The sequence below is a fragment of the Pongo pygmaeus genome, chromosome 3 (assembly GCF_028885625.2).
Source record: "Pongo pygmaeus isolate AG05252 chromosome 3, NHGRI_mPonPyg2-v2.0_pri, whole genome shotgun sequence".
NCBI lineage: Eukaryota > Metazoa > Chordata > Mammalia > Primates > Hominidae > Pongo > Pongo pygmaeus.
The window spans coordinates 132,190,547-132,201,177 of NC_072376.2; the positions used below are offsets into that span (position 1 = coordinate 132,190,547).

The window sequence follows — 10,631 nt, forward strand, 5'->3', positions numbered from 1 at the left end:
CTCTAAATTTCAGTGATCCTGTGTGTGTGTTTTAATTATTTCATCAGCTCAGAAGGTCAGGGTCTTTTCTCTTAGTATATTTTCAGTATAGGTATTCAACTAAAAGTAGAGAAGATAATTCTTATTTTTTATAATTATCACTATGAATATGATATCAAATGGTGATCCTTTCTCTCCCGATTTTAGGTAAAATACAATTAATTATTCAGAGAAGATAATTTGCAAAAAGTTAATCTTACTTTATAATTCAGAATCAAGGGAAAAGTCTCCCCTCTCCTGAAGATTAAAAAAGCTAACAATGGTACATAAGACATTTAAAAGCATTTTCATTGCAAACTAAAAACCAGAGAAAATATATCTTTAAAAGCTTTAAAGGCCGGGTGCGGTGGCTCACGTCTGTAATCCCAGTACTTTGGGAGGCCGAGGCGGGTGGATCACAAGGTCAGGAGATCGAGACCATCCTGGCTAACACGGTGAAACCCCGTCTCTACTAAAAATATAAAAAATTAGCTGGGTGTGGTGGTGGGCGCCTGTGGTCCCAGCTACTGGGGAGTCTGAGGCAGGAGAATGGCATGAACTCAGCTTGCAATGAGCCGAGATTGCGCCACTGCACTCCAGCCTGGGTAACAGAGCAAGGCTCCATCTCAAAAAAAAAAAAAAAGAAAGAAAAAAAGCTTTAAAACATTTTTAGAATTTTTATCAAAATGATTCTTATAAACTTAACACTCAGTTTGCTTTACCTACCTTAAATATTTGGTTGGCAACAAATATAAATTCCTACCACTCAGAGAAAATGAATTAAGCACTTCATTGCAAAAAAAAAAAAAAAAAGTAATTTAAAATGAGAATATCAAGTCAGTAAATAAGATTACAGAGCTAAATATCAAATGAATGACTCATACGGAAAGACTTTCTTCAATTTTTATTCCTAGGTATGTGGCTCACAGGCACTTTTCCCTGAGAACCTGGTATAACAGATATTTCCAAGCCACATTCACCAGCTGTAATAGTGGCCAACTGAATCTACATCTATGCAGCTAAACTAATTTCATAGGAAGTCCTGCAAAATCAGTAACTAGTCTGCATCCTAAATTCACAAATTAGTCATTTTTCAACCCTTCACTATCAATCAACTCATTGATTTATTTAATTGTCCTACAGTCCTTACTAAAGGTGTTTTATCCTAGGAAGAGGTTTTTATTCCACAATTGGCTGTGGGAACAAAGAACAAATATAGCTTGACACAGCAATTATAGGTTTAACTTCTAAGTTAATTTGTATTTTCAAATCTAGAGGAAGGGGTGCCTCAAAGTAGGACACACTCTCTATAATTAGATAAGGGTGAAGCTACAAGCTTTACCTACACAACCTGAACAGAATTCCAAATATTTCAAAAGAAATGATACTTGAGACCAGAGTCAAATCATTTATTTAAGCAGAATAATTTAAAAAGGAAATTTTGTTGCATAGCATAATCAAAATACTAAAAATTTCCTCATCTTGAGGTGCTGAGGACATAAACGTGTGAAAATGTTGACAATTTCTACAGATCATCAGACGATAGGCTGAAAAAAAGCTACTGAATGATACCACAAGCCTATTTAAGTTTGTGTTATACTAAGCAAATCGATTTATTTAAAGATATCCATCTACACTAATTGCCACTGCATTAATTCTACCGCATTTTTAGGAATCATGTAGTTTAGGCTCTAACATGGGTCTGAATTTGAAACTCTGAAAACACTAGAGATAGAAGAGCAATGAGAAACATCATTTCAGGGGCTCCTATCGATTTCTCCAGGCAGGAAGAATGCAATCCAGAACAGTTCTTCAAGGACACTAAAAAGCAGCTTAGAGCTGGTTATATGGACCCTGGTTATGAACAACATAAGAAAAAAAGGCCATTATTGCACCAGAATTACCATTATAAAAATACTATAAACAATATCAAAGTTAGACTGGATCAGTGCCCAGAGGGTTTTATTATCATCAACACTAACAACTGCCTCACAAAATATGCTTACCAATTCATTTGTTTGAAAATTGTGGAAAGTTTATATTCCTATATAATTATAGAAACAATAATTTAAAAAAATACATAGCAATATTTATATACAAAATCTGATTGTATTGTAAATACTGTGCAATAAAAATGCTACAGCTTTTAGAAGTGAGAGAAGAATTACAAGGAAAAAAAATGAAAGACAGAATTCCAAACACAGGACCAGGAACCTCAATTAATTCAGCACAGCTTTGCAGTATCAAATAAAGTCTATCATAGAAAGCTATATGGGAGTGTAAAACTTCTGTTTCTGGACTTTGATCCAAGCTGTCATAAAAACTTGCCCTCACTTAATATCTCTTATTTCCAGTATATGCCAAATATTCTCAAGCTTTTGCCTGTACAAAACAAAGCAATAAAGTCAATCATGTCATCCTGACAATATTAAATGACCTAAAACATCACCCACAATCACAGAGCTGATTAGTAATTAATGAAAGCTAACTTTATTCTAATATGCTGTCAAGAATAACAACAGCTGTTAAGCAGCATTAGCACCAGGAAAGCTTCAGTTGTAAAGGCATACGCATTAAAGCCCTCAATTAACACAGTGCTGAGGCCTTTAGGACTGCAAATTGTCTACAGTAGTGACCTGGGAGTTTTCCAGATGTGATTTATTGGCCTCAAATTAATTTTTATGCCAACAGACTATGTTCCGAATCGTTCAATTGACACCTTCAAATGGACATAAACAGGTTGTGATAACTAAAAAGCTCCAAGCTATAGCTTTTTTTTTTTTTTTTTTTTTTTGAGATGGAGTCTCACTCTGTTGCCCAGGCTGGAGTGTAGTGGCGTGATCTTGGCTCACTGCAACCTCTGCCTCCCGGGTTCAAGCGATTCTCCTTAGTAGCAGGGATTACAGGTGCGTGCCATGCTTGGCTAATTTTTGTATTTTTAGTAGAGCCGGAGACGGGGTTTCACCATGTTGGTCAGTCAGGCTGGTCTCGAACTCCTGACCTCGTAATCTGCCCGCCTCAGCCTCCCAAAGTGCTGGGATTACAGGCATGAGCCACCGTGCGGGACCCAACCTATAGCTTTTAATAAGATGCGTAGCTCTCTACTTGAAGACAGTGATAGTAAACAATGTAATATAATGGCATAAATGCTTTCAAGATCAATCCAAATTCACAGGTGTTTGAGAATTTAGGAATGCCAGAACCTTGATGTTCAATAACTACCATTGAGTGTAGTTCATTTAGTCTGAGAAAAGGATGGAAAATCATGCATGAATGTCGAATGACAACAATTAAATAATGCAGAAATTGTTTTTATCAGCAAGCCTGATTACTGGTGCAGATGGACAATCTGGGTGAATATAAATATATTTTAAATCTTAAAACATGCTGCATGCATCTACAGAACTATTTTGTTTCATGGGTTTCCTGAATCACATACAATATTCATTTTACACTTACAAAGTGTAAAAAGAGGGGAAAAGCAAAGCAATGTGAGCTCCTATTTTTTTTTTAAAAAAAATCCTTAGCTGTAAAGTTAAAACGTATGCAATAAGTTTTTACTACAATAATGTGAACCACACTGGGGTTAGTGGTTTGCATTTTTATAATCAACAAATGTCCATCCTCTTATTCACATTTTAAGTCTCCTGTTAATGCTACCAAATATAAAACCAAATTGGAATACTGTTTCATGAAAGACCTCTGGCTACACACAAATTCTTAGGTTATATTCTTTACTCTGACAACTCTCAGCACTTTATTATAACTCTTAAAATTGAGGACCTGCATTATTAAATATTTTACACTTTCATTTTCCAACTTACACTCAACATAACCTCTTAAGAATATGTATACACACATATATATGTATCACAGAAAGTGTTCAGCCTGTTGCCAACATCAACTGTAATGTAAAAACCCTAACCGAAAATTTTTTTAAAGTTTTTTTAGAGCCTCAGATGATCTAAATTTTACAGTGAGCATGGTAAATTTGAGAACTAGGATTTTGATCCTATGCTGCTTGGGAGAAAAAGAAATGGGAAAAGAAATGTAACTCAGCTCTTTCCATTTATTTTCCAATAAAATGTTGCTACACTTTCAAAGTGTTGGTAGGTTCTGAATATGTAGTGTTCTTATCTATGACTAGTCAAAAACGACCAACAAGCCATCCCTAGTTTACATCTTTAAAAAAAATAGGGAACGAAGAAAGGACATTTATGCCGATTTATTAAACAATAACTTTTTTTCTTTAAACTGTTTATAATCTGTCTAAAGAACAGGTCCAATACACACTTTTAAAAATCGGCCTGGTTCTCTGGCCTCCTGATCATTCTATGCGCTGTAATTCAAGGAGAGCAGAAGGCTGGGAATGCGAAGAGTGAAAGGAAAGTGGGTGCAGATGGCCTCAGAGGAGCAGGTGACCCCTGAAAACTGTTGGTCCACAGCAACCGATCATTCTAGACCTCCATGGCCTTAATGTCTCACGCTAAACTCGCAAAAAAAGTGCCCTTTCAGGGCTATCCTTTGGGCGCTCAAGATTTAGGATTTTGAAGGAAGAAGGTGAAAGCGGGAGAAGACGATTTTAAAAGAAGCGCTGGGTTATTAAAGAGAAAAGATTAATCCCGGAGCCTTCCACTCTGTCAAAAAACCCTGAAAATGACTAAATTGACACCAACTCTGGATGTTCCTTAGGAAAAAAACAAAACAAAACAAAACAAAAACAAGATTAAAAAGGGCCCAATTTAAGACCCTCATTAATACATCTGCAAGAGAGCAAAGAATAACAACAACAACAAAAGTTATACAGTCAATTTTCAATGATACATCGTCCCACTGGTGCCACCGGGGCGCCACCACCCAGCAACCGAGACCTGCCGCGCCCCCGGAAAAAGTGGGAAGGGAGATAGGGGGATGCTGAAGGAAGTACCTTGTTTTGTCTCCGAAGGGCAACATAGCAAACGTGGCAAGTTCGTTTTCGAACTCCGCCGATCCTGGACTCCAGGAGGCTCCGTAGGGGCAACAACGTGCGCAGGTGAGGTGAGGTGAGGTCGGCGACTCAGAGCCAGCTCCCTCACGGCCCTGGCCTCCGCGCCGCCGCCCGTCGCCTCCCGCTCGCCCCGCGCTGCGCCGCCCCCTGGCGGGGAGCGACCGGCAGAGCCGCGGCCGCGCGCCGGCGGGTGGGACCCGGGCGTCGAACCCGGGCGGGCTCCTCGACCATCACCGCCGGGCGTGTGTCACACTCCCGGCCAAGACGGCCAGCACCCGCTGCCCGACGGCCGCTGCCCAAAGCAGGCGGCAGCGGGGCACGGACTCTTTCTGCAAACGGGCGCGTCCTGGAGTCCGCGCACGCCGACTATGCATCAACTCCTCAGGCTTCGACGCACCCGCCCGGCAAGCACTCTCTGCTGCACTCTTCTAGTTCCTCCGCTCCCAGTCTCAATTCCTCCCCAACTCTCCCGCGAGCGTTTCCCACGAGCACCCCGACTGCCCGCTGCGCAGCCGCCTCCAAAAGGACAGGCTCCCTCCTCCACGCCCTCCGCAAGGGCCGCCCCCGGCGCCTGGCTCTGGACCAGAAAGAGATGGCCTCTGGGGTCTCCGCTGCCCCTTGGGGTCCGCTCCGGGCGGCGCCTCCCCTGCGCCCTTTGTGTGCTCGCCGCAAACCCCTCTGCAGAGCTCTACTTTTGGCCGCGCAGCCTTCGGCGGAAAAGCGAGTGAAAGGAGGCGCGCGGGACAAGCAGGGGACTGGAAGGGGGGAAAAGGCGACCGCACTCACTTTGGGAAGGTTCCGTCATGTTGCCTTTGGGCTTCCCCGTGGTCTCGTCCCTAACCCCAGCTTCCCCGCCCAGCCAGGGCCAGGGCGAGGGGGGACGGGGGAGGAGCGGAGCCATCAAGACCGACTTGGAAATGGTGCTTCCGGAGCTGCAGGGAAGGGACTCAGAAACTGTTTGGGTTTTGCTGACTGGATTTTGGGGAACCAGAGGGCTAGAGAGGGGCTAGGGGAAGGCCCGTGAGCACGGATGTATGAAAATAATCATGTTCCCGGGGAATACCAAGAGGGGCGGGGGTGAGGGTGGGAGGTCGGCAAGTACATTTTTGTATTTGAACTTTGTGAGCAAGTTGTATCAAATCCGACGCTTGAGTTTTTCGACTGTGCTCGCTTAGAGTTGAGGTTTCTACCTCGTAACAGGACCGAGGACCTACTCCAAAAGCAAAGGGCCTGGGAAAAGGGGTGAACGAAGGGCACAATTCAACAGGGTAGAGAAATCAGCCCCGAGTCTTCCGTGGGTCCTCTTCTTACCTGGTGGCTTTTCTAACAAAGTATGAGAAGGTAAAGTCCCAGTGATCGTCCAGCCATGCTTCGACCGAGTCCTGATCCCTCTGCTGCTGCTTCTGCTGCTGGGGCTGCTGCTGCAGTAGCTGCCGCCCGAAGCTGGGGCCGGCCCGCTCCATGGTTGACACCGCGCGCCTCGGAGGCTCTCTGGTACTGCTTTTCCACCCCAGCTGGGGTCCCTGCCTCAGAAGAACAGGACTCGGCCTCGAGACCCTCCCCTTTCGTCCTGCTCCAGTCGGGCCGGCTTTCGGCAAAGCGGCCGGAGCGCCAGGCCAGCCTCCTGCCCCGCCCCGCCCCGCGCGGTTCTCCGGGCGCCCAGGTGTGGTGGGCGGGGCCAGGCGCAGCTGCCGCGCCACCCCCCCCCCCCCCCGCCGGGGTCCGGCAGTGTTCGGCTCTTGCAGGCTCTTGAGTCCCCTGGTTCCCAGGAGGCGGCGGCGGCGGCGGCTCCCGGAGAACTCTCCGGAAGCCAAGTGGCCGCGTCTGGAAAGAGGCCACGCGGCCGCTGGGGTGCGCTGTGTGCCGAGCCGGCTTCTGGGGAGCGCCCTAGGTGACTGGGTGTGTTCTCAGAGTGCCCCAGAGAGGGAAGGTCGCGATGTGGGAAGTTTTGCCCGAAAGTAAGAGATGGTGAGACCCTGGGCCCTTTTCCTGGGGCCTGGGAGTGCAATGACCTTCCCGCCTAGCTTTTCCCTACCCCTACGCTTGGGTCTGGGAGGAGCGGGACCGACCTCCTTCGGAGCCCGGCCCGCTCAGTGACTTAAAGCGCTCCAGCCACAGACCACCGCGGGTGGAGAGAGCTGGGGCGTGTGCTAACAAGACAGATTTGCAGGTGTAGGTGGGTAACTTGCAACAAAGTCATACCCGTGCTTAATGTTAATGATAACAGCAATAATTATAACTTAAGTGCCTTTAACCATTGCCTCAAACTTCCCTTTTGCATAACTGGAAAAAGATTTTCTTGGAAAAGAAAAGGCAAACAAATAATTTCCAATGCTCTGTGCATGAAGGTAGAAAACAAGGGCACCTCTGTACAATTAGGTTAATCCGAGAGCACTGGCGTAACCCAGGTGCAGTCGAGGGCAACCAGTTAGCCCAATTTTAAATTAATGCATCATTTTAATTAAATTGGAATTAACACTCCCTCAAAAGTATCCATTAAAAATGGCTCAGCCTTTTTGTCCAATCCCTATCTTGCTTCTTTAAAAAAGGAGTTGGTGTCATCCTTTGCTTTGTCTGCATTCCCATCTTCCCGTCATGCATTGGCAGTTTTAATATGGCATTTTGCAATGACCTATATTTTTTGGTAGAATTAAATCTGGAATTATGGGTTGCACAATGTGTGAATGACACCATTAGCAGTGATATACAAAAAAAAAAATGAGTTAGCTGATATACTTCTAACAAACTTCCTTCAAAATACTCTTGGCAAGAATGTAAGGCTAATTATTCACTATATAGAAACACATCATTAAATTGATAATCTGAGAACTTCTAAAAGTATGTTCTAGTCCCCCAATGCAATGGTTTATCTTTCCTTCATTGGGTAATTGACCTTTTGCGACTTCAGTTTTTCTGAAACTTTACTGCTGTACGCAGGTAGCCACAACCAAAGAAAAGCAATCAAAGCAGTAGAGTATGAACTAATGTGTGATAAATTATATTGGATTTAGAAATGAGAATTCTCTCCTAATGTGTTACTATGATAGTGATTATAGTGCTCATGGAATACAGTCATGCGTCACTGAACAACAGGATACATTCTGAGAAATGCATCCTTAGGCAATTTCATCCTTCTCTGAACATCACAGTGTACTAACACAAAATAGATGGCTCAGCCTACTACACACCTAGGCTATTGCTCCTAGACCACAAATCTATACAGCATATTACTGTACTGAATACTGTAGGCAATTGTAATGCAATGATATTTGTGTGTCTAAACATATCTAAACATAGAAAAGGTACAGTAAAAATATAGTATTATCTTATGGGACTCATATATGCACGTCTGTCGTTGACTGAAAAGTGGCACATTAATGTGGAGAGTTTCTCCTTAGTACTGTTTTTTCTTGTGGAAATCCATGCATTCCTCCTAATAGGAGATCACTTGTAATTTAAAACTCTGCTTATCTACTAAAGATGCAGTGAATTTGGGACTTGAATTATTTGCTTTTGTTGGATACTTGATTAAATAAACACATATAATCATTTCAATGTTTGTACCCCATCCAAAATTCATGTTGAAACTTAATCCCTAATTCAACAGTATTAAGAGGAGGTGCCTTTAAGTGGTGATTAGACCATTAGGGCTCTGCCTTTGTGAATGCATTAGTGCCTTTTAAAAAAAGGCCCAAAGGAGACAGTTGGCCCCTTCTATTCTTTCCACTATGTGAAGACACAGCACTGACCCCTGCTGAGGATGCAGCAACAAGTTGCCATTTTGGAAGCAAAGAGCAGCCCTCACCAGATGCCAAATCTGCTGGCACTTTGATTTTGGAGTTTCCAGCCTCCAGAACTGAGAGAAATTAATTTCTATTGTTTATAAATATCCCAGTCTGTGGTATTTTATTACAGCAACACAAATGGACTAAGACAGTGGGTAATATCAAAATGTTCATTTTTCTCTCCTAACCTGAAAGGGTTAAATTATCAGAAACCAGGAAGGTTTCTGAAAAATTGCTTCAAGAAAAACAATCCATAGGCTGGGCACAGTGGCTCATTCCTGTAATCTCAGAACTTTGGGAAGGAGAGGTAGAAGGATCACTTGAGCTCAGGAGCTTGAACCAGCCTGGGCCACATGGCATGACCCCGTCTCTACAAAAAATTTTTAAAAATTAGCCAGGCATGGGGGAACACACCTGTAATCCTAGTTATTCGAGAGGCTGAGGCAAGAGGATTGAGCCCAGGAGGTCAAGGCTGCAGTGAGCCATGATCGTGCCATTGCACTTCAGCCTCAGTGACAGTGTGAGACCCCCGGCTCTGTAACAAAAAAGAAAAAAAAAGAAAAACAGTTCATAGATTCTCTCGATAGTGAATCTCAAGTCTGTGTGGTATATATGATAGTTTGGGAGTTACTGTGAAGGCCTATTACCTGAGAAACATATCACAAGGGACTGGGGAGCAGAAGTGTTTCAAACAGTTCTAGTCTCTGGGAAATTCAGCCAAAATGTGTAACTATACCTCCTGTAAATTTAAAGTAGTTAAAGGTAAGCATATTTTGAACTGACATTACCTGGGCCTCTTGTTTTTCAACTCCATTTTATTCTTTATCCCAATTTGCCCAATTATTTTGTTTTCACTTGGCATGAATTGTTCCAAGCACCTCAAATCTTGTTATGGAATGAGTTGAAGAATAAGTAAATCATAAACACTCCCAGGATATAACTTGAAAAATGCCGTTAATGCTATTTAAAACAAATAAATGAGCAACGATGTATGTATGTGTATATGTATGTATATGTATGATATATATGTGTGTGTGTATATATATATATTTAATTTTTATAAATTACCCAGTCTGTGGTATATTGTTATTGCAATGCAAATGGACTAAGACATATATATATAATATCAATGATATGTATGTGCATATACATATATATATGTCATTGCTTATTTGTTGCTCATGAGCAACAACTTAACTAAAGACCTTCAATGTATTCCGACTGTGCTAAAATAAAACTCAAACTGTAACGTGGCTTACAGGGTTCTACATTATTTGGCTGTTACCTATCTGTACTGCTAAAGATTTTGGTCATACAAATAGAAAAAACAAAAATAACCAAAAACAAATGCAACAAAGCAAAAACACAAAAAAGAAATATAAGGCATAAAAATGAAAAAGTAAACATTCTCCATTTGCAGACATGAGTATCTATGAAGAATACCCAAAGGAATGTACAAAGCAACTATAAGAATTAAGAGATGATTCAGCAAGGTTGCAGCATAAATGGTCAGTATACAAAAATCAGTTGTATCTCTGTGTACTAGTCTTATGGGCTGATTTGTTTCCCCAGATTCATATGTTGAAGCCCTAACCCCGAGTACCACAGAATGTGATTGTATTTGGAGATAGGGCCTTTAAAGAGGCAATCAAGGTTAAATGAGGTCATGAGAGTGGTCCCTAATCCAATCTGACTGGTGCCCCTGTAAGAAGAGGGAATTTGCACACACAAAAAAGTGACACCAGTGATACTCTCCCATAGAGGGATAACCGTGTGAAGAGGCAGCAAGAGAATGGCCATTTGCAAACCAAGAAGAGACACCTTCAAGGAATCCAACCTGC

The 10,631-nt window shown here is 42.6% G+C and overlaps 2 protein-coding genes across 5 annotated transcripts in view; one reads left to right on the top strand and one right to left on the bottom strand.

The window, feature by feature from the left end:
• Positions 1–6,709, bottom strand: part of PDE5A (phosphodiesterase 5A) — a 134,009-nt gene extending 127,300 nt beyond the window's left edge. For 2 of the 4 annotated variants that reach the window (XM_063664062.1, XM_054486069.2), the window contains exon 1: positions 6,317–6,709. In XM_063664062.1, the coding sequence (XP_063520132.1) occupies positions 6,317–6,468 (152 nt within the window). In that variant the 5' untranslated portion in view covers positions 6,469–6,709. Of the gene's footprint in view, positions 1–4,945; positions 5,534–5,791; positions 5,925–6,316 lie in introns of those variants that run through there. The other 2 variants (XM_054486071.2, XM_054486070.2) reach the window with 2 other exon arrangements.
• LOC129035559 (uncharacterized) lies at positions 5,587–6,323 on the top strand. Its single transcript, XM_054486074.1, has one exon. The coding sequence runs from the start codon at positions 5,598–5,600 to the stop codon at positions 6,027–6,029; it is 432 nt and encodes a 143-aa protein (XP_054342049.1). The 5' UTR covers positions 5,587–5,597; the 3' UTR covers positions 6,030–6,323.
• Positions 6,710–10,631: the final 3,922 nt, after the last annotated feature.

What these genes read in the sequence shown, in the direction of transcription:
- LOC129035559 (XM_054486074.1), top strand. Translation starts at nt 5,598, where the DNA reads ATGGCCTCTGGGGTCTCCGCTGCCCCTTGGGGTCCGCTCCGGGCGGCG.